Source organism: Prunus persica, chromosome G1, assembly GCF_000346465.2.
Source record: "Prunus persica cultivar Lovell chromosome G1, Prunus_persica_NCBIv2, whole genome shotgun sequence".
Classification (NCBI taxonomy): domain Eukaryota; kingdom Viridiplantae; phylum Streptophyta; class Magnoliopsida; order Rosales; family Rosaceae; genus Prunus; species Prunus persica.
In genome coordinates this window covers 31,022,426-31,043,213 of record NC_034009.1, presented here as the reverse complement: position 1 = coordinate 31,043,213, position 20,788 = coordinate 31,022,426, and the positions used below count along the sequence as shown (strand labels likewise).

Below are 20,788 nucleotides of genomic sequence, written 5' to 3'. Positions count from 1 at the left end.
CAAGAAATTACTTGAATTTCAGTAATTTAATTTAATTGTTAAATGATATCGGATTCAAGTGATTTTTTTATAGAAATTATCTTTGAATAAATATTTACAAAATAGACAGTTTGGATAAGTGAAATACAATGTTGAGTGGGCCCTACAAGGGTAAAAGGCAGAGAATAGTAAAACTTTCAAAATGCCCTTAATTACATTAATAATTGAAATTATTATTTAAATTAGGATAATATGGTAAATTTACAATATTTTTAGAACACAACTACCCATTATCTGTTTTAATTTTAAAATAAATTAAATTAAAACAAAACAATTGCCACACGCATGAGGGGCTAGTTATAATTTTTATATATAAAGCAAAAGTCAAAGAATGGTGAAACATTCAAAATACCAGAAAATACCCTTAGTTAATACAAATATTAAGAATTGAAATTATTATTTAAATAAGGATAATATGGTAAATTCACAAGGTTTTATATTAAAAAAATTAAAATTAAAAGCAAAATCAAATAATGCACAACTACCTATTATTTTTTAAAATTTTAAAATAAAATTAAAATTAAAAAAATTCAATTGGCACACGTGTAGGGGCTAGTATATATTATTGGCTGGAAGATAACCAATTCGACCTCAAGTTCAATTCAAGTTTGACAATTTCTCAAGTACCTATGAAAATAAAAACTGAAGATTAAAGATATAGTTTTAAAAACAATGGCCCAAATGCCACTTCCAAAGAAGACAATAGAACCCAAAAACAGATGACGAAAGTCCAGTCCTAAAAACATATCCTCATCTTGAAATGCGCCTTCTTTAACTTTTTCGACTCTCGCTCGCATTGGGTTGGCAATGGAAATCCGCAAAGTCCCCAGTTTCCTTCCAATAATTTGGGCCACTAAATTTGAAGCTTTGGTCAGTTGATATAATTGGCCCATAAAATTTTGTTATTTAAAAAAAAACAAAAAGAAAAGAAAATTATCAATAAGCTCCTCTTAGGAGGCCAATATTCCCAACATCATACAAGAGTTCAATATCAATTGAAGAAGGAAAATTACAAAACTAAATACAAAAGTAATCCACATCTTGTTCAAAATTTGCTAACGCATCTGCATCCATATTAACTTCTCGATAAATATGCCAAACATATTAAGGATAGAGATCTTGAATAATTGCCAAATATATGTGATAATTGAAGATATTCGTCAAGGAGGAGTAGCAGTGACGGAGCCACAGTGGGGTTAGTGGGGTTGCATGACCTCTTGGAAGCCATGAAAATAAGCTTAGAGGTCCCTTGGAGCTACTGGTGCGACCTCTTGGAGCTGCACACCAAGTGCTCGACTAAATGACTGAAGAAGAAAGAAGGTTGTGCGACCTGAAGAATAAGGTGTGCGCGCAAGTCTTTTTTTTAATAAAACAACCTGGGCAAAATGACGTCGTTTTGGCCCAGGGATTTTTTTTGGCCAAAACGACGTTGTTTTGGGCCACGTTTGAAATTAAAAAAATTTATGAAAATGCCCAGCGCATCCTTCCTCTCCAGCACCGATACCTTCATTCTAAAACCCCCAAATTTGTTTGTTTTCTCCTCCAACCCTAAGTTCCCAACTCAATCCCCCCTCCCCCAAACCCCCAACTAGTCTTGTTGAGTGAATATAATATAAATTGCCAATCTTTTGTAATGTACAGAACTCCTTATTTGTCCTTAAAGAATAATAAAAGCCAAGTAAGGTCTATCTCATACAATAGTGTGTATTTATGCATGTTCTGTATGTGCATTTATGAGACTAGATTCTATTGTATAAAGATCTCAGTTGCTGGTACATTAGTATGTAAAGAGCTGAATAACTGATGTCCTCTTGACCAAAATTTTTATTGAGATTCCTGACTCTGCCACTGAGGAGTAGTCTTGCATTTTAAAATGTTGATTAAAACTTGTGAGTCTCCTTCAATACATAAAGACGAAATACCTAATCATTTTGCTCAAATGAGTCCATGTTTTAAAGCCATTGCTTCAGCTTGCAAGATGAAAGTAATACCTAAAGGAAAAGAACCATCCACCTTGACCTTCCCATTACAATCTCAAATTGCATACCCAAATAGTGCAGCATCAGTAATTTTTATTAGTATAATACAAGCGATACTACAAGAGGAACAATACTAATATGTAGTAGAAGTTCGAATTTAAGACCACTAATCTGCAAATCAATGTCATTTTTTCATTGAATTAGACCCCTATGAACGCAATAGTCATCAAAGTTTAATTTTCAAACATTTTCATTTGGTAGCTCCCATTTAATATAATGTAGAATAGGACCGTTCGTTCTTTTTTGGCTACTATCGTTATACTTATTATACTCACAATTACCTTATTTTAAATAAATAAAAAATAGTACTACATCCTCACTATTTGTTTAGAAAAAATACTAACACATTTTTCGGTAAATAAATTTGATAAGGGTTTCATGTTTTATTTTGTTTTTGTGAGAAATGTAAAATTTAAAAAAGATTATATTTTAATACAATGATTTTTTTTTTTTGGTTTAAATAATAAATTAATATCAGTCACACCATTTAAAGTGGAAAACTGTTCGTTGGAGGGGGACGCGGAGCTCTGTGCAGTGGCTTTCGTGTAGATTGGCGACTACAGCTCGGTTGGTAATAAAATAATAATTTAAAAAATAATGATGATAAATATTTAAAAAGAAAGATGCACTTCCTGACTCTGGGCCACTGAAAGTCAACGCCCCTCCCCCGCCCACTACTTTTTGTTGGCTTTGTCTTTTAGCGATGCTCTTTTCTATCCGCATGTTCGCCCATTGACTTAAGCTGCACGTCACCATCACATTCTGATCAGGCGCCAGTTTCTCCCTCCTCCAAAGGCCGTGCTACTCCGTGGGCGCCCTCATACACTTACCATAAACTCTACTTGGCTCTTTCTTTCATTTTTCTTTCTACTTTTCTATTTTTAGGTTGGACGAAATCTCTATTAAATCTGTTGTCAACTTGTTTGAAATCTTGGGAGGTTGACCATATTCATAAAAATTTATAAACTTAAGTATCTAGCCCGATGTTAAACAAAACACCCACGAGCTTCGTTATCATGAAATCCTTGAAATCTTCTTTGGGTCAATCTTACACAAGCATTGACAAAGACACGTGTCTAAGTATGACACATCCTAGAAGGGCGCTCATGACAAGAAATGTGAGGACAGCCGCAGCATACCGTGGCGCCTACCTGGAAGGAAGAGTGTCACTTGATTGATTGGAATGGAAGGAAACCTGGGTGGAAGGGTGCGCAGGATAAGAGTGGGAAACTCTATGCTCTGAGTCACCCTTTTGTCATGGTCAGCGTCACCAATTCCCACAAAGCCCACTTTATTTCTTAGTTTTATACTTATTATTATTGTGTTGTGATTTTCTGAGAGAGTCATCGATCCAAGGAGAGAGCTTTCTGGGTCTCAAAGTCTCAGCAGCAGAGAAGAAAGAAGTAGAGCAAATTGAGCAATGGACGATCTGCCCTCTGGTTACCGACCCAACGTTGGCGTTTGCCTCATTAACTCTGATAATCTGGTATTCACGTTCACCCTCCATCTTCTCCATCCATCTCTCCTCTAAATTTATCATATAAAAAAACCCACTTGTTCTCTTCTTTGCTTCGTCATCTTTCTGTATTTGGTAGGGTCTCGTTAATTATGGATTTAGATTGTGATCCAATTTTGTTTCCGTCACTAAGATTATGCTAACTCTCTGACAAAACCCAGTAAATTCAAATCGGTTTTGTTAATAACAGAGTCCAATTTAAGACCCTTTTCCTTGAAAAAGTGTACATATTTGCGGGAAGAAATTGTATTGCAACTGTCTGGGTTTTATTGCAGGTTTTCGTTGGATCAAGATTGAATGTTCCGGGAGCATGGCAGATGCCTCAGGTAGTACCGCACTAGATGCTTTTTTTTTTTTTTTTTCAACCACTTATAAAAGCTGTTATTAATTGCTACCAAATAAGAGATTGCTTTAATCACCTGGGGATATGGCTAATTGTTGTCGACTATGTGAAGATTAATGGCTTGTTTAATTTAAACCCTTATTTGTTGATAAGTTCTGTTCAAATAGTTACTGATGTAGAATCAGAGACGTGCAATCTGAACACCCGTTGCTTCCTCGCATTTGCAAAACATCCATAGTGGATGTGGATGGACTTAGTGTTTTTATGGCTAAATGATAGAAATCCATTCCACATGGTTAAGTGTTTTGCCCAAAATCTCTGTACAAATTTTCCTTATACTAGTATCGGATTCTCTTCAAGGTCTAAATTTTCCTTCAATCATTGTAAAGGTTGAAGTTTCTCTGTTTTTTCTGGATTTCTGCTGTTTTGTCCAATTCATTCGGTTAAGCTTCACTTTTGTATTAATTTTTGGATCCTCAATCTCAGGGGGGTATTGAAGATGGTGAAGAACCTAAAAATGCAGCTATTAGGGAACTACGAGAAGAGACTGGTATAGAATCTGCTGAAATTATTGCTGAGGTTAGTTTGGAAATCTGGCAAAAACCCCATAATCACCACTGTAAAAATATTGAATTTGTAAAACTCCAGTGTATCATGAAGTAATGGCTTGGATGGAGTTCAAAACTTCTAAATTATAGTCAAAATATGCTGCATGCTTCATAACTATGCTGAGCAGCTGAATTTTCATAGCAGTCAATTTTCCACACTTACGACTGAGGTTGTGTGTATTGACAGGTTCCGAATTGGTTGACATATGACTTTCCGCCTGCTGTGAAGACCAAAGTAAATCGTCTCTGGGGAGGTGAATGGCACGGGCAAGCACAAAAATGGCATGTCCTTCTTCCTTCACATGCACACACTTCATGAATTAAAAACATTATCAAGTCTTCTAAAACCTGCCTTCTTAAGCTTGCAAGTATGTAATGTTGCATTCTCAGCACATTAAGAGACTTTTTCCTCATTGTAATTGCAGATCTTTATTAATGTCATTGTCATCGCATGTACTCTGCTGTTTCTCCTTATATGATCATGTTATTGAGGATGTGTATACTCTGTGCCTGGGGCATAACCACAAGTGCTTTGAGCCATCTGGGGACTTAAGGGACATGAAATTGAAATTTCTTTGTATGGTTCAACTGAATTATAGAATTGATATTGCGCTTGCTTACCATGTATATTCAGTTATATCAGGCTTCCTCTCTCAGTGAAAAATTAATGTGCTTCCTTTGCTTATATAGATCTGTAATTTTTCTCCGAATGGATGGAAATAAGAGATGCAAAAGTTTCTGCTTCTGCTTAACAATGAATTTGGGCACTTGACAGGTTTCTTATGAGATTCACAAAAGATGAGAGTGAGATCAACTTAGCCAATGGGGCAGCTGATCCAGAATTTGCAGAGTGGAAATGGGCGATCCCTGAAGAAGTTATTGAGCAGGTGTGCTGAAAAATAATCCTTCCGGTTAATTTAATTGAATCATTGTGTTTTGTGGACGTAATCAGATATGAGTGGTTACTAATCACAGGCAGTGGACTACAAGAGGCCAACATATGAGGAAGTTATCAGGACCTTCCAGTCCTACTTCGACGGCAGTGCTTTATCGACAAAGTGTAAATCCACAAAATGGTGAATGTTGTTGTTGGTGTGCTTCTTGTGTAGTTATGTTCATCTTCTTAACTCATTTTACCGATTGAATTTGGATCGAGTACGACTGCTGCTTATTGTAAATGATAATGAGAATTTCAAATTAGATCTTTGCGTTGTTATAACAATAAAATCTATGTGGAATTACTTAGTTGCTTGCTTCCAATGGCTTTGCCCGCCTACAAGCCTACAACTATCAATAACAAATGGGGGAAAAGCCGAAAAGAGTTAAGGACTCGACTTTCTCTGTGTTTATTTCCCCAATTTGAGAGCTGTTTTTGGTATTGAAGGGGGCCCAAGCCCAGAAAAACAAAAGTGGGTTGTGACGGGGTTATAGTGAAGGGTTCAAGAATTCTATACTGTGGCCCTTATATTTGACTTTTAAGTGAGGCTATATCTTTTAGTTTTTAGATCAAATTGGTTAGTCTAATCTAATGATTAAGAATAAGACCTTATATAAGGGTCAAAAATAAGTCCCTCACTATAGAATGACTCGTGAAAGGTTATAATGAAGGGGTCCTTAATAGCTGTCCAATTAGGTACATGGTTATTATTGGTGGACTATTATAGAAGCTCACCTATTTTCATGCCACTCTCCCCAGTTAAAGCCTAAAGAAAACCATTGGGTGATCCTGGATTCAAACTCCTAAATATCCGTGTGCGTGAGTTTTCACCGTTTCCCCTCTGATTTTGACAAAAACAAAAAACAAAAAACCCTAAAAACAAAAACAATTCACTTTCTTTGGTCGAACAAAAAAAAGGAAAGAAGTAAAGTACACTAGTAAAGTAAAGGAAGTAACAGAAAGAAAGAAAAAAAACGCCGAGCGGCACCGGAACCGGCACAGATAAAACCGGAAGAAGTTTGAGTCACAATGCGATCCTAAATGCATGTCCATTTCTGCTCACTCACTCTTAAACCCCAAACGATGGCAACCTTAAAACCTCACCAACCCCTTCATCATCAAAACATCAAAGATCAAAGGCAAAAACGCATCATCTGCAAACTCAGAGACGCCCTTTTGACCCGTATTGCCGCTTCATCAGAACCCTCCAAACCCATCATCAACTCCGAGGGCCTTAAGTCCAACATCGACCGCCGCCTCCGAGAGCTCATCCCCACCGTCCACACCCCAACTCACCCTCCTTATGCCTCGGTAACTTTGAATTTGGTTAACTACTAGTTTCTTTGTTTATTTTGTAAGTTCAAAGTGATTAGCTTTTAGAAGCAAGAAAACTACTCTCTTTTTTGTGTATATTGTTTTATAAGGGATATTGTGAGTGTCTTGGTTTTGTTGATCTCCTCCTGTGCATTGCATTTGTTTGTTTTTTGTGAATGTAGATGATACAGAGGGCAATAGAGGAGTTGGATGAGGAAGGTGGGTTGAGTGAGGTGGCCATATCGGAGTTTATCAAAAGGGAATATGAGGATTTGCCAGTGGCGCATGAGGGATTTCTGAGGCATCATCTGAGGAAACTTTGTGAGAGTAGGGTGGTTGTGAATTTGGAAGGTAGGAGGTACAATCTTGCGGTTGAGGAGGGTGATGATGGGGGTGTGGTGGACAGAGAGTCTACGAGCGAAAGGTGGCCAGGGCGGGAGGATAGACGCGAAATTGAAAGGATGGAGGAAAAAATGAAAGGGGAAGAATGGCAAAGTGAGGTGATGAGAAGACTTGATGTACAAAAGCAAGAGCATTTTGAGGTGATTGAAAACAAATGTGAAGCCCAAGGAAAGCAGATGGAAGTGAATGAGGGACAACTTGAGGTGCTATTTTTTACACCTGGTTTCTGCATTTGGTTCCTTTTACATTCTCAATTGCTGGCCTGGTAAATCTTTGTTGTTGGTGGCGCTGATTTTACTTTGTGCTTGAAGTTTGTTGAGCAATGCTGTTCTCATGTCATCTTAACTTGATATTAGCTAGTCGTATCTTGTTTGTGCTTTTCCAGTAGGTTTTGCTCTTGGCAACATTCTCTGTGTGGGTCTAATTCCGTTTGACAATGCAGATGGCAAGCATGGAGTTGGATGTGGAAGGGAGTTCGAATAAAGAAGCAATACTGGGAGATATTGAATCTGAGGTGTATGAAAATGAAGTGATACAAGGAAATCATCATAGAGAAGAACAACGAAGTGGGGAAGTATATAAGCAAAATACACAAGCTCACGAAATTGAGGTAATTGAAAATCATTTTCAACCGCAAGCTGGGAAAGTTAGAGAGATCGGAGAGAGAGTCCAAGGGCAAGATATTGAAGTCAGAACTAAGATATTGGAATTATGTTGCCATGGTGATGAGAACTTGAGAACCCAAGGTGATGTGCCTCTTGCTGATCAGCTCCAGCAATCACCACTTCAAAGCCAAGAAAAGCGACGTCCAGGGAGGCCTTGTAAGCCTAGAAAAGGTATAGAAAGTACTAGGGCATTGGTACTCTTGGCTCCTGAAATTCATCATGAGGAAGAGCCACCAAGGCGTCGAGGGATGCCTCGTAAAGCTAAAAAAGATATGGATGCAAGTACTAGGGCATTGATGCCATGTGGTGGTCCTCAACATCATGATGAGGAGCAGCCACCAAGGCTTGGAGACAGGCCTCCTAAAGCTAAAAAGAATATGGATGTAAGCATTTCGGCATTGCTATCCTCTGATCCTGAACATCATGATGAGGAGCAGCCACCAAGGCGCCGAGGAAGGCGTCCTAAACCAAAGCCAGATTCAGAAACAAGTTTGGCATTTGTATCATGCTCAGATAAGCAGCAACCACAGTACAGAGGCAGAGGGAGGCCTCCTAAACCAAAACCAAATTCAGAAACAAGTCTGGCAGTTGTATCATGCTCAGATAAGCAACAGCAGCAGCAACCACAGTACAGAGGCAGAGGGAGGCCTCCTAAATCAAAACCAAATTCAGAAACAAGTCTGGCAGTTGTATTGTGCTCAGATAAGCAACAGAAGCAGCCACAGTACAGAGGCAGAGGGAGGCATCCTAAACCAAAATTAGATGCAGAAAAGGCTAAGAACCCACCACAGACCCCTCAGATTGAGCAGTTGCAACAAAAGCGTCGAGGTCGGGGAAGGCCTTCAAAATTGCAATGAGTACCAGAAACAGAAGACTTGTTACAGAAGTGTTTGATTTTATGTTTGTATATATTCTGGTATATATCTTTTTGGGTTTAGATGCAGTTGCATCAGTTGTTTTGTCTGCCAGGATGATCTCACTACTAACAGTAGTTTAAGAAAGGTATATATGAATCACCACCCAGTGGACTTTTTAATGCTGATTTCGCAAAGTGAATTTTGGATGGCAATTTGATTTTTATCAGTAAAGCCTTTGCTAATTTGCAAACGAACGACAGTGTCATAAGGCTACTTTGGGGAATCTCTAGGATTTGATGATTATCAGATAAATAAACCAATTAACTTTTTTTTCTTTTTTCTCTTTCATAAACTAATCACTATTGTAATAAACATGTGAAATTCCTCAAGAGTTCTTGATATGATTGCACAGTGGGCTCCACCTCTATTAGAGAGTTGGTACACAAGTTGGTATCTAAAGTTGGTCTCCCTAGCATTTTCCATATGTTTGTGATGTCAATTTATAACGAAAGAAAGGCATAAATAATCTAAAATAACTGGTAACAAAAAATTAACTCATTCATTGATTAGCATTTTACAAACGACGGATAGATAGAACCGAAAGCCAAAAACCAGACAACTGCGTATAAAGACAGTCTTTGACAAATCGGACAGGTCCCAATCAAAAAACGGAGTATAAAAGAAGCTCCGCTAATAGCGGACAAAAGATCTAGTCATCGGTCATCAGTCTCCCAACTCGCATATGATATGGAAGCCATTCTTCGCTGGTTTGAAGGTCTCTCTTCATCATCTTCTTCTTCTTCCGCTGATCACCGTGCTATTTCACAAAGCGACGTCGTTCAACAGCCACCATCATCGGCAAGTACTGATGAGCAGCAGGAGGAGGAGTTGATAATCACGGTGGAGTTGGACATGAGTGGGTTGAAGCCCATCAAGGTGCCTGAAAGGACCAATCACAGACTGGCCTCTATGGGCCATCATAAGGTCAGCCACACACCGTCTGTCTGTAACCCAGCTGTTGAATTTTAATAATATTCTTCCTTTGCGTCTCTCCGTCTGTATGATCTGATGACTGATAAGATAAGGTCCGCATTTTGAGGATTTAGAGCTGAGTCGGTTGCCACAAGTTGTCCTTTTTCTCGACTGAAATGTATGCGAGTCAAATTTAATGGTCTTTCCTTTGGATTCATTCTTCCCTTCATCTCTCTTTTTCCCCTATACTTTTAATCAAACACTTTTTTACATTTTTGACTTTTTTTTCCTTCTAATTAATTATTAATGTTGTTGGTGATCACGAATAAGAACAATTCGGTTGACAAGTTCAAATCTGCACTGCTGTACATACATACATATCTATATATATGTATATATTTCACATACTCTTATCTGATGGGTTCATATCCTTGATCAAATCATACCTGTCATATCCTTTTGTGGGTTTTTTGGTGTTCCCTGAGAGGATCAGACAATCTCATACTCTGGCTGGTCTAATAGTTATCAGAAATACAACAAGGTTTTTGAAAGTCACTGTTTTTCTTTTTTAAAGATAATTGTATGTACATACCTTCTAGTTTTCTGTTCATTTTTTCAACTGCCTAGCTGCTTGATCATTTCTTGTGTCTTTGCTCGGGCTCATATCATATCAAGGATCCAACAAGTTTCTTGAACTGCGATTTCAAGTCGTAAACTTTTTAGATTCTCATGTTATGCAATTTGTAACTCGAGACTTAAGAGTGTAAAAGAAAGACAACTTTTCTGTCAGATTTTGTTCAGCTTAATGGCAAGTGATGATCTCTTCAGGCTTTGATATGCCAATGAAGTGTGATATTCGAACTGCAGGATTTGAATAAGTCCCATCTGAAGAGTACTGCACTGTTGATCTTTAAAATTATTTAAAACTGTATCCATCTGTCCATGACTACACATATATATTCTTTTGCCTGCTATGAACAACAATTTACCCATTGGAAGGAGTCGCAGAAAGTAAGCTAGTGATAATTGCAAAATATTAGGATAGTTTAATTTTCTTTATTGATTAGTTAATATACCAATACGATTTAAATGAACCAAGTGACTTATTGCAAATTGAAAATTGATTTGTGAATCATTGTTTAGGATTTGTTACTAAATTAAAATTGATTTGTGATACTTATTGCAATGTTTGATTTATTTATTGCTCTCTCGCTCTCTCTAGATTCTCTATGTAGGTTAGATTAACTTCTAAGTTTTGCTCCCATTTTTCCCAATAACCGCATCAATATATTTGAGCTGAATAAGATGTTCCTTATCTGTGGTTTATGTTCGTTGATGACGGTTGTTGTACACTTCTGTTTTATCATATTAATTTTATATGCAGTCGTATACTTTAGAATTGTCAGTTCAAGTTTGCATTTACCATCCATTTTTTGTTTATTCTTCCATTCACAATTTTCCCTCTGCCCTTATTTTGCTTTTGAAGGATTACTAATTATTTCTTAATTTAAATTCAGAATATGCTTGACAAAGAATTTTTCACAGAATATGGTGAGGCAAGTCAATATGAAATTCAAGAAGTGATTGGGAAAGGTAGCTATGGTGTTGTTGCATCCGCAGTTGATACTCACACTGGTGAGAAAGTAGCTATTAAGAAGATCAATGATGTCTTTGAGCATGTCTCCGATGCCACAAGAATTTTAAGAGAAATTAAGCTCCTTCGGCTGCTACATCACCCTGATATTGTAGAAATAAAGCATATAATGCTACCCCCTTGCAGACGAGAATTTAAGGATATATATGTTGTATTTGAGTTGATGGAATCTGACCTTCATCAAGTTATAAAGGCAAATGATGATCTCAGTCCCGAGCATTACCAATTTTTCTTGTACCAGCTTCTTCGAGCTCTGAAGTATATACATACAGGTTTGGTACCCTTTTATTGTACCACCATAGAATTTCCCTCGGTTTCACATATTCTATGGCGCTGATGTATTCTTTTTTTCTTTTTGCAGCAAATGTTTTCCATCGAGATTTAAAGCCAAAAAATATACTTGCTAATTCAGACTGCAAACTGAAAATTTGTGACTTTGGGCTTGCTCGTGCAGCATTTAGTGACGCTCCATCTACCATTTTTTGGACTGTATGTGTAGTTATATGGGAAAATAGAAGTTGTGGATTGCCATTCTAGTAATCGTTAGCCTTTTTAGCTTCCTTTTCTTTGTTAATGCTGAATTCTTTTTTCTACCTTTTTCAAGGATTATGTGGCAACTCGATGGTACCGTGCTCCTGAACTCTGTGGTTCCTTTTTCTCCAAGGTGAGAGTGTAAAGATTATATTACGAGATTTTCAGCTCACAGTGATATATGAATAATTAGTGATATGGTTACATGATTTAGGCATATGAGAAACAAGTGTATAAAATTTATGATAGAACTAAACCCTTTGAGATTGTGGCTAAGCATTTTGTGACCTGTATTTTGCAGTACACCCCTGCTATTGATATCTGGAGCATAGGGTGCATATTTGCAGAAATGCTAACAGGAAAACCGTTGTTTCCTGGGAAAAATGTTGTACATCAATTGGATCTCATTACCGATTTACTCGGCACTCCTACTGCTGAATCTATTTCAAGGGTTTGTTACCTCTTTCTGTCAATTTCATTTGTTATTAGGATACTATTAGAAAAACTTAATCAAAGTCAAGTGGTTGCGTCTTTGGACTTGGTTAAGATCTTGATCACCAATCATGTGGGATATCTTAATGATTGCAGATTCGGAACGAGAAGGCCAGAAGGTATTTAAGTAGCATGAAGAAAAAGAAATCAGTTCCTCTCTCGCAAAAAATCCCAAATGCAGATCCATTGGCTCTTCGTTTACTTGAGCGTTTGCTTGCATTTGATCCTAGAGATCGTCTTTCTGCTGAAGAGGTAAGATTTTAGTGAAAACAACTGTTTGCCATAATTTCGTTTCTTATGTTTCCTTTTAAAGGTCATTGCTTTCTTTTCAGGCACTAGCAGACCCGTATTTTCATGGATTGGCAAATGTGAACCAGGAACCATCTAAACAACCCATTTCAAAGCTCGAGTTTGAGTTTGAAAGGAGTAAATTGACAAAAGATGATGTAAGAGAGCTAATTTACAGAGAGGTATGACTATAGTTAGTGATGCTTTGCTTCAGTGCGTTATTCTTCACTTCTTGTTGTTGGTAGTTTTCTTTCCTTACCATCTACTCATGGTGACGTTCTAAAGCATTCAGATTTTAGAGTATCATCCGAAGATGCTGCAAGATTACCTTCAAGGGTCAGATAATATTGGCTTCATGTATCCAAGGTCAGCCTTTGTTCCTAGATCTGTGATTTCTAGAAGGCGCATACAGCACATCATATTATGTGATTTATTTTGCTTTAAATTTTTTTTAGTAATACTTCTGTTAAGTATCCTTGTGAAAATGTATAATGGAAATTCATCTCATGTCCACCAGTGGGGTTGATCGGTTTAGACGACAATTTGCCCATCTTGAGGCACACTACAGTAAAGGTGAAAGAAGCACTGCACTTCAAAGGAAGCATGCTTCGTTACCAAGGTAAAATTGGTTTTTTCTTTGGATTCTACTCGTTTTTTATTGTATCATCTTCATTCACGAGATTGATGGCTTTCCATTCTTTTGCACAGGGAACGAGTATGCATGTCCCAGGATGAGGCTGCGGAGCAAAATGGTAATGCTAAAAAGAGTGCTGCAGCTTCAGTGGGTCGTGCAGCTATTCACAGCCCTCCAAGGTCCAAGGGGTTTGAAGTAGCAGAATCTGTTTGTGAAAATGGATCAACCATACCGAATGGCCTCAGTAAGCCAAACTATAGTCCCAACAGTCTGTTGAAGAGTGCTAGCATTAGTGCCTCTAAGTGCGTGGCTGCGAACAGACAGTACTGTGAGGTAAGGGTTCCTAGATTTTTTAGTATGTTCGGCACCTCTCAGTTTTCATAGTACTATCTGCAAGTAATCAGTGCTTGTATAACCCAGCAGGAAGATAGAACGGCAGAGCGAAACGACGAGATGATCAATGTCGTTGCATAGAGGATAGCAGCAGCATCAGCATATCACTGGTATTATACTACTGATAAGATAGCCTACGAGGGCATGGCTTCATTTTGTTGCTGGGCCTAAAGCCATTTTGTGTGTGTGTGGATAATTTATGACATTTGCCACCGAATGTTGGTTTTTCTTTTTTGCTTAAGGCGAGAAGGCATATACCACTCACTTTGGCTGTTATACTCTTTGTAAACCTATATCATGATTTGTTCTTAAACCTATATTAGTTTATATCTGAGAGCGGTTAAGTACCTTGACTTTGCTTCATCCTATTGATTCTCAGTTTTACACCATTTCCTTTCTCAAGCAAAGTAACGTAATTTGATTGGACTTGCTGGCATTTGACTAACATGCCAAACATAGAACATGTTAATCAGTTTAAGAAACTAACACAAGAAGCTATAGATTCTGCACAACGATTTGGAGACCACAAATAGCCATTATTCATTAAGGCACTCTCGTTCAACAAACGATAGGAAAGAACAACAGAAAACAGAAATCTATGGAGTTTTTGGTGCCCCATGATGAAAATCAAGTAATATAACAACAAAGTTGATCAAAGTTCAGACATCGCGCATTCATCTGCTAGTAAATCCTCGCATTTCAATGGTTGGCATCATATTTACTTCAAATATCACCACGGGCAACTTTAAGTTTCAAGAGATATGGTATGAGATTTTCAACTCATAATCTGGCAACCAACAGGAAATATCTTCTATCCACTTCCATCAAGCTGTCCATGAGATAGAAGGTGTGCCATGTATTGCTGCAAACAAGTTAATAAAATGAACAAGTTAAAGAACACACTACGAATGAACTTCCATTCTATGCAACCCAATAAAAATGAGAGGTAGCTTCTGAAAATGAGAAATGCTGAAAGCAGATGGATACTCGGAAGACACTAATCAGATGTATAACCATGTACTCCGAAGAGAACAAAACACCAACAACAGAAACTGTGTGCATCAACATAGCAAATGATACAAGAAAAACAGAAAATCGAACTGTAATTAGCAATTCAAATTTCATGAAAAAACAAACCATACCCTCATTCAAAGAAACAAAACCAAGCAAATGCAATCCAAACTATTAACTTGGGAAAGTGAGCTATAATTGATTAAGTAAAGTTGAGTAACTTACGGCATGGTACGCATAGGGTGTTTTACCCTGTCGCTCAAAGTGTTTGGCCATGATGCAATACTCAATGGGACCCCACTCTTCGTTTTCGAAACAATTACCAAGAGCAGCTTTATACAACTAGCAAAACCCCAAGAATTCAAGTATCATAGATTCATATCGAAGACGAAGCCAATACGAATCAAATCAAACACATTGAAAACTTAAAAAGTATAAGCCTTTCATGTTCTGATAATCAGAGTTCTCACGTACCTTTGCTGTGTCCGTCAAGAGCTCGGTTCCGGCTGGGTAAGACGCATAGAATTGGTCGCCTCTGGAAAACCCAGCTCTGGTTCTGCAACACCAAATACAACAACGGAAAAAACCATGGATGGAAAATGTTAAGAACAGCATGGGGTTCAAAACCCAGATATGTGTTTTCATTTCATATGCGTTTAAGGTTGTAAGTGACTCACGTATTGCTCGCGTAAGCGTAGCTCAAGACTGCTGTGAAGCAGTAGAATCCAGCATATGACACAATTCGCCTGAACTTCTGAATCTTTAGAATTTCTTTGACGCCATCGTACAGCCTCATCATGATTTGTGACTATAAATTGAGTACTTGAAAGCCAAAACGTTTGGGCAATTTCAGCTAGACAGTTGATCAAACAGGTGTTGTGGCTTCCGGGGATCGCTGGAAGATTGGCCAGATCGAAAAATGGGGAAATATTAAAGAAATTTGGGCTTAGCCCACATATGTTTCTTCCCAGGGTTTCAAACCCACCTGGGCCTAGACCAGTTCCCAAATTACTGCGAATGTTCTGTGTAAAGGCAAAAGAAAAGTTAGGAAATTAAAAAAAAAAAGAAGGGTTAATTACGTTAAAAGTACCCAATCTTTGGAAGTGGTTTCAAATTAGTACCCAACTTTAAAAATCTTACACATAAATACCTAAGCTCACAAAAACGTGAAAATTCGGTATAAGTCCAATTCTTATGACAGAATTTGGGTGCAATCCACACATTTGTTGTTCTTTTGTGCCATGTAAGATTATTTATCTTTTTTTAATTTCCAAGGTTTATATTTTGGTTTCTTAATTTTTTAATTTATGTTGTGCTTCCAATTTTGCCCCTAAGATAGAAATCAGGTAACCTAGAAGACAGCAAAATATCAAAAATTGCGTTGAACAATCTTCAGACGCCAAGAATAGAAAGAATCACAAAAATCGTATCTTCCACAATCAATTATGGTTCTGTCAAGCCGATTTCTGCAGATTTCACGCTTCTTAATTGTTGAGGGTTTAGGGGTTCATTTTAGAGTTGAATTTGTCTTTCGTCTTCTTCAATTGCAGCCGATGGAATTTGCCGTCGTTTGAGGATTCTCACCTTTCTTCTTAATCAATTGCAGTGCCTGTGTTCCAAGTATGTTGTATATTTACCTCTTTTGCAAGTGGAAACCTTTGCCGATAACAAAACCTGCTTGTTGAACGAATTTGAATACGTAACTACTGTCTTGAACCAATTTCTTTTTGTTTTCGTTTTCTAATTGAGGACCCCAACTATGTATTTGACGATAACTAAGCCTGCTTCATGAACGAATTTCTATATGTAACTACTGCTTCCTGAACGAATTTCTATATGTAGTTGCACTCAAATTATAGCACCTACTTACTAATACAGGTTTTCTTAGTTTTCATAGAACGATTCTAACAAAAATTGATCCCTGTTTTATGGTAGTTTTGTGGACAGAGTTCGACATCACTAGTATAGAATGATGGAAATATAGTTGGGTCCTCTACCTATACCATAGGAAGAATAAGGGTTAAACCAGTTCATCTTTGTACTCAGTTCACACAAAGAATTTCGTTTTCTTTTCCTTTTATAGCCCCTTTTTTTTTCATAGGTACTATGTTCCTTGTATGATATAATTTCATTCACACAAAATACTAAGATGGGCACGCTGTTGTTGAAGAAATAGTGATAGTTATCAAGTATAAGATTAGCAATATTGATAAAATTACAAGTACAAGCTTATAACGAGCTTCTAAGCCCATGGGGTATTATTTCTGTCCTTTTCCTGTTTTTGTTTGTCCTGTTTGATCTATATTACAGTTCAGTAAGTCAGTCTACTTTGATCTATTATTTTGCTGTTTTAGCAATTTGGTTTATGTATCTGATATACTCGTCTCTTTTGGTACATAATTTATTCTATTCATATTATTCCACACAACGAATTTCGTTTTCTTTTCCTTTTATAGCCCATTTCTTTTACTTTTCCTTATTTTTCATTTTCTTGTTGTTTTTTGATTGAGATTGAGAGTTTACTTCATAGTTGATACATGACATAATTTCATTAACAGAACGATTCTAACAAAATTTCGTCCCTATTTTGATGTTGTAAATAGGAATTTTTTCTGCTATTTTTTGTTTTGAAATTTGTTTTGCTTGCTTAGTTAGATGTTCTTTGCTTTCTTAATTGCATATCATCATTTGCAGGTTCTTTATGGCTAGGAAGGGGTATCGCTCCCTCGAATATAGGTCGGACTTGTTGAAGTTTCATCGCATAATGGAACGAATTAGAGAGAATGTGAGGGAGCCACTGTGTACAGTACCTGCATACAGTACCTGCGCCATAGGTACACTATTAGAGGTTACCTATGCCATAGGTACTGTTAGAGGTTACCTGTAGCTTTGGAGTTATGCTGTTAGAGATGCAATTAGCAAAGCTAAAACCATGGAAACATGACTTCTATGTACTATCCATAGCTGTTGGAACATGACTTCTATGCACTAAAGCTAAAACCATGAAAACATGACTTCTATGCACTATAAGTCATTTCATATGACTTGTGTAATGAGAAGTTTGCTATTTGTATTGTATATTAATCTTAACTAAAAACCCAGCTGGAACAGCAGAAGTCCCCTCCTAGCTATGTCATTTGGTGCTACAGTGTTGGATGCATTGTATCTTATAGGTTATTTATCAAATTCATACAACTTTCTAAATGTAGAAGCTTTTCTGATCTTTGTACACTTGGGTCCTGCAATGCATATACAACACTTTATGTGGTGTTCCACCTCAGATCGTGAAGGGAATGCCTAAAAAGGATCTCACTGAGGAGGCGATCGTGATTGCGTGAATTCATTTGCTGTTTTTGGCTAGAGTTATGATTTGTACCAGCCCAAATTTTGTGTGTGTAAATGTCATGATCTATACATATGTATTGCATTTAATTTTTCTTCTCTCCCTCCTTCATATTAATAACTTAAGATTACACTTGTGAGTTTTACAGTCATGTTCTTGTTTTGTCCAAGCAGTTGTGTAAATCTTCATTTGTGCCTTCATTATCACATGTATATGCCAAACTTCTGAGAAGATAATCCCAAACAATGTGTCAAGTACCTGTGTTGTAGGTACACAGTGGGAGGTTACTTGTAGACTAGGTTTCATATCAGGTCGACGTGTAAAGTAATTGTGCCATAGGTACACTATCAAAGGTTACCTGTAGCGTTGGAGTTATGCTAATAGAGATGCAATTAGCATGGCTAAAATGACAGAAATATGATTTTTATGTACTACCCATAGCTGTTGGACCCCGCTAAAATGTCCAAAACCTAAAATCATATTCTGTAAAATGTAAAAGCCTACACCCTTATATTATGTATACAACCACAATCCACAATGAACTCCACTGAAAACCCAAATCACAGGGGATTCTCTCATCAAGATGACCACCAAATAAAATCCAATGTACCTCCACCTCTAACAATATCTATATCCACCAAATTTTTGTTTTCATTGGATACAGACATGTGCAAAACACGAACATCCATGTCATCTTGTAATAAACATGCTTAGTGGTTTCCAATTGCGTATGTCATCTCCATTTCACATGAATTCAACTCTTTAAATTGAGAGCAAATTTGGCTGCATAAGTCCACGTACTTGGTATCCTTGAAAATCAATACTGAATAAGTTTTCAACCCAAACCGGCATCTACCAACTATCGACCCGTCCATCCCTGTTTAAATACAAATAAACAAAATTAAAAATAACAAGAGCAAATACCTGTGCCCAAGATATATACAAGTAATTGACTCACAATTTGAAATATAATACATGACACAATGAAACTATGCACACAAATGATTATTACAGAAGTTGGGTTCAAAAGCTGCAAGTGAAACAGGTCCTCCATGACTTATAGGTGACATATGCACTGTACCACAGGTATATGCCAAATGCTTCAGAACATAATCCTACCCACTGTGTAAAGTACATGTGCCATAGGTACACGCTCAACGAGTTACCTGTAGGTTAGGTTCTACGTGAAGTGCCCTAACAAATCACAAAGTGATAGTTGTTACCACTGACAAATTTTGGTAGAAAAACTACAGTACTTGCATAACCTTTGTGACCAATAGTTTCAAACGCTTCATTATATGCTCTTATGGATGAGTGCTTATATAATGAATAGACACGAGAGAGACCCTAAACTCTTATGGATGAGTGTTTTGGTTGAACAAGATGCAAGCGGTATCAAGTACGTTAAATACACTGCACAAAGCTTGGACAAGATGTTGTGCTCTCTGTTTCAGCCCAAGATTGGCAAGTATTCCATAAATCAATTAAAAGAGTACTGAAGTTGCTTTATGTAATGAATAGACATGAGAGAGAGCAAATTTAGCACAATCCAAAGGCAAAAGGCAACAGTCTACAACGTTGACAATCTTAAATTGTTAATCATGATTCAAAACAAACAATGCATGACAAATAAGACAGATGACGACAAACCAAAATAGAGGATGTTGAGGATTTTACCACAACGAACCTATAGCATAGTTACAGGATCAGAAATTACCTGTACAACAGTTTCTAGTTGATGATTAAACCCAGTTATGATATTTCTCTATTACAAATTCATAAACCATCAAATAAAGTTGGATTTCCCAAAACAGATTTGCAGCAAAACCATTCACCAATAATTGAGAAAAGCAACAACAAACACTCTTGGAAAGCATCAGGAACAATCCAAAATAGAAAAGGATGAACAGACGCTGAATGAGAGATTTTACCTGGCATACAGGAACTGTCAATTGACAACGCAGTTTCTGATAATCCAACAATTTGGGGTTATTCCATCTGTAATTGTGAATTATTAGAAGAAACCCACAGATATTCCTGTTAAAAAACCAAAAAATCAGTGAAAATTGGCAAAGACGGAGCATGACTTTTGGGATCTCTGCAATTTTGGGTATCTGAGATATGCGATTTGGATGAACATTCTTTACTTTCTGTTTGTTAATAATGGCAGTAGTTGTAAAAAAATTAAATTTTGTGGCCACACTATTTGCTTAGGTGGCTGCACGACTGGACTTTAGGACTGGAATTAATAAGTAACAATTACTGTCCTGCAATCAAACTATCTTCTTCTATTTTCTACACCTTCTATGAAGCTCAGAGCCTCATCTTACCCAATCTCTCACAAACCCCACTCATCATTTGGCTCCAAGGTGGCCCTGGCTGCTCCTCCTTGTTTGGTAACTTCATGGAGATCGGTCCTTGGTACGTCAACCTTCACAATCATCATAATCATCGTCAGCTACCATCTTTTGTGCTCGAACCCAACCCCGGTGCTTGGAACAGAGTTTTTGGCCTTCTTTTCCTTGACAATCCAATAGGAAGCGGATTTAGCATCGCCTCAAAGGCTGAAGAAATCCCAAGAGACCAACTTGCAATTGCCAAACACCTATACATTGCCATCGCCAAGGTTATTGAACTTGACCCAATATTGTTCAAATCTCGTTCCGTTTGTATTGTTGGGAAAGATTGCAAAAAATCAAAGGCTCTCCCAGGATCTGACTTCTCCCAGCCTTGTATATATAAAATAGACA

General features: G+C 37.3%; 4 protein-coding genes and 2 long non-coding RNA genes across 8 annotated transcripts; 4 read left to right on the top strand and 2 right to left on the bottom strand.

The window, feature by feature from the left end:
• On the top strand, positions 3,219-5,790 carry LOC18791021 (nudix hydrolase 25). The gene is made up of 6 exons (XM_007223520.2): positions 3,219-3,564; positions 3,870-3,920; positions 4,424-4,516; positions 4,733-4,827; positions 5,321-5,432; positions 5,521-5,790. Exons 1-6 carry the CDS (start codon positions 3,499-3,501, stop codon positions 5,623-5,625), a joined length of 522 nt encoding a protein of 173 aa, XP_007223582.1. The 5' UTR covers positions 3,219-3,498; the 3' UTR covers positions 5,626-5,790.
• LOC18788522 lies at positions 5,896-8,899 on the top strand. The gene is made up of 3 exons (XM_007224554.2): positions 5,896-6,793; positions 6,979-7,401; positions 7,641-8,899. The coding sequence occupies exons 1-3, from the start codon at positions 6,524-6,526 to the stop codon at positions 8,718-8,720; spliced, it is 1,773 nt and encodes a 590-aa protein (XP_007224616.2). The 5' UTR covers positions 5,896-6,523; the 3' UTR covers positions 8,721-8,899.
• LOC18792187 (mitogen-activated protein kinase 12) lies at positions 9,306-14,047 on the top strand. 3 transcript variants are annotated; one of them, XM_020570191.1, is made up of 11 exons: positions 9,306-9,704; positions 11,210-11,618; positions 11,708-11,835; positions 11,951-12,010; positions 12,179-12,328; positions 12,466-12,621; positions 12,702-12,839; positions 12,950-13,023; positions 13,175-13,276; positions 13,366-13,624; positions 13,712-14,047. In XM_020570191.1, the coding sequence occupies exons 1-11, from the start codon at positions 9,468-9,470 to the stop codon at positions 13,763-13,765; spliced, it is 1,767 nt and encodes a 588-aa protein (XP_020425780.1). In that variant the 5' UTR covers positions 9,306-9,467; the 3' UTR covers positions 13,766-14,047. The 3 variants fall into 3 exon arrangements, with proteins under 3 accessions (XP_020425780.1, XP_007222000.1, XP_020425785.1); XM_007221938.2 differs by having other exon boundaries at positions 9,309-9,704; positions 13,715-14,047; XM_020570196.1 differs by lacking the exon at positions 9,306-9,704 and adding an exon at positions 10,130-10,233.
• Positions 14,187-15,694, bottom strand: LOC18792879. The gene is made up of 4 exons (XM_007225755.2): positions 15,373-15,694; positions 15,170-15,251; positions 14,921-15,037; positions 14,187-14,546 (listed from the first exon to the last, which is right to left on the bottom strand). Exons 1-4 carry the CDS (start codon positions 15,492-15,494, stop codon positions 14,496-14,498), a joined length of 372 nt encoding a protein of 123 aa, XP_007225817.1. The 5' UTR covers positions 15,495-15,694; the 3' UTR covers positions 14,187-14,495.
• On the top strand, positions 16,023-18,189 carry LOC109950627. Its single transcript, XR_002272879.1, has 2 exons — positions 16,023-16,315; positions 17,390-18,189. It is a non-coding gene; the product is annotated as an uncharacterized LOC109950627 (long non-coding RNA).
• LOC109950629 lies at positions 18,446-20,292 on the bottom strand. Its single transcript, XR_002272880.1, has 2 exons — positions 19,970-20,292; positions 18,446-18,915 (listed from the first exon to the last, which is right to left on the bottom strand). It is a non-coding gene; the product is annotated as an uncharacterized LOC109950629 (long non-coding RNA).

Excerpts from the sequence above, each read along its gene's own strand:
- LOC18788522 (XM_007224554.2), top strand. The coding sequence starts at position 6,524 with ATGCATGTCCATTTCTGCTCACTCACTCTTAAACCCCAAACGATGGCA. Across the intron at positions 6,794-6,978 it reads CTCACCCTCCTTATGCCTCG|ATGATACAGAGGGCAATAGA; the intron begins GTAACTTTGAAT and ends TTGTGAATGTAG. Across the intron at positions 7,402-7,640 it reads TGAATGAGGGACAACTTGAG|ATGGCAAGCATGGAGTTGGA; the intron begins GTGCTATTTTTT and ends TTGACAATGCAG.
- LOC18791021 (XM_007223520.2), top strand. The coding sequence starts at position 3,499 with ATGGACGATCTGCCCTCTGGTTACCGACCCAACGTTGGCGTTTGCCTC. Across the intron at positions 4,828-5,320 it reads CACGGGCAAGCACAAAAATG|GTTTCTTATGAGATTCACAA; the intron begins GCATGTCCTTCT and ends GGCACTTGACAG. Across the intron at positions 5,433-5,520 it reads CTGAAGAAGTTATTGAGCAG|GCAGTGGACTACAAGAGGCC; the intron begins GTGTGCTGAAAA and ends TACTAATCACAG.
- LOC18792879 (XM_007225755.2), bottom strand. The coding sequence starts at position 15,494 with ATGATGAGGCTGTACGATGGCGTCAAAGAAATTCTAAAGATTCAGAAG. Across the intron at positions 15,252-15,372 it reads TACGCTTACGCGAGCAATAC|AACCAGAGCTGGGTTTTCCA; the intron begins GTGAGTCACTTA and ends TTGGTGTTGCAG. Across the intron at positions 15,038-15,169 it reads TCTTGACGGACACAGCAAAG|TTGTATAAAGCTGCTCTTGG; the intron begins GTACGTGAGAAC and ends GGGTTTTGCTAG.
- LOC18792187 (XM_020570191.1), top strand. The coding sequence starts at position 9,468 with ATGGAAGCCATTCTTCGCTGGTTTGAAGGTCTCTCTTCATCATCTTCT. Across the intron at positions 12,011-12,178 it reads GTGGTTCCTTTTTCTCCAAG|TACACCCCTGCTATTGATAT; the intron begins GTGAGAGTGTAA and ends TGTATTTTGCAG. Across the intron at positions 13,625-13,711 it reads CGAACAGACAGTACTGTGAG|CAGGAAGATAGAACGGCAGA; the intron begins GTAAGGGTTCCT and ends TGTATAACCCAG.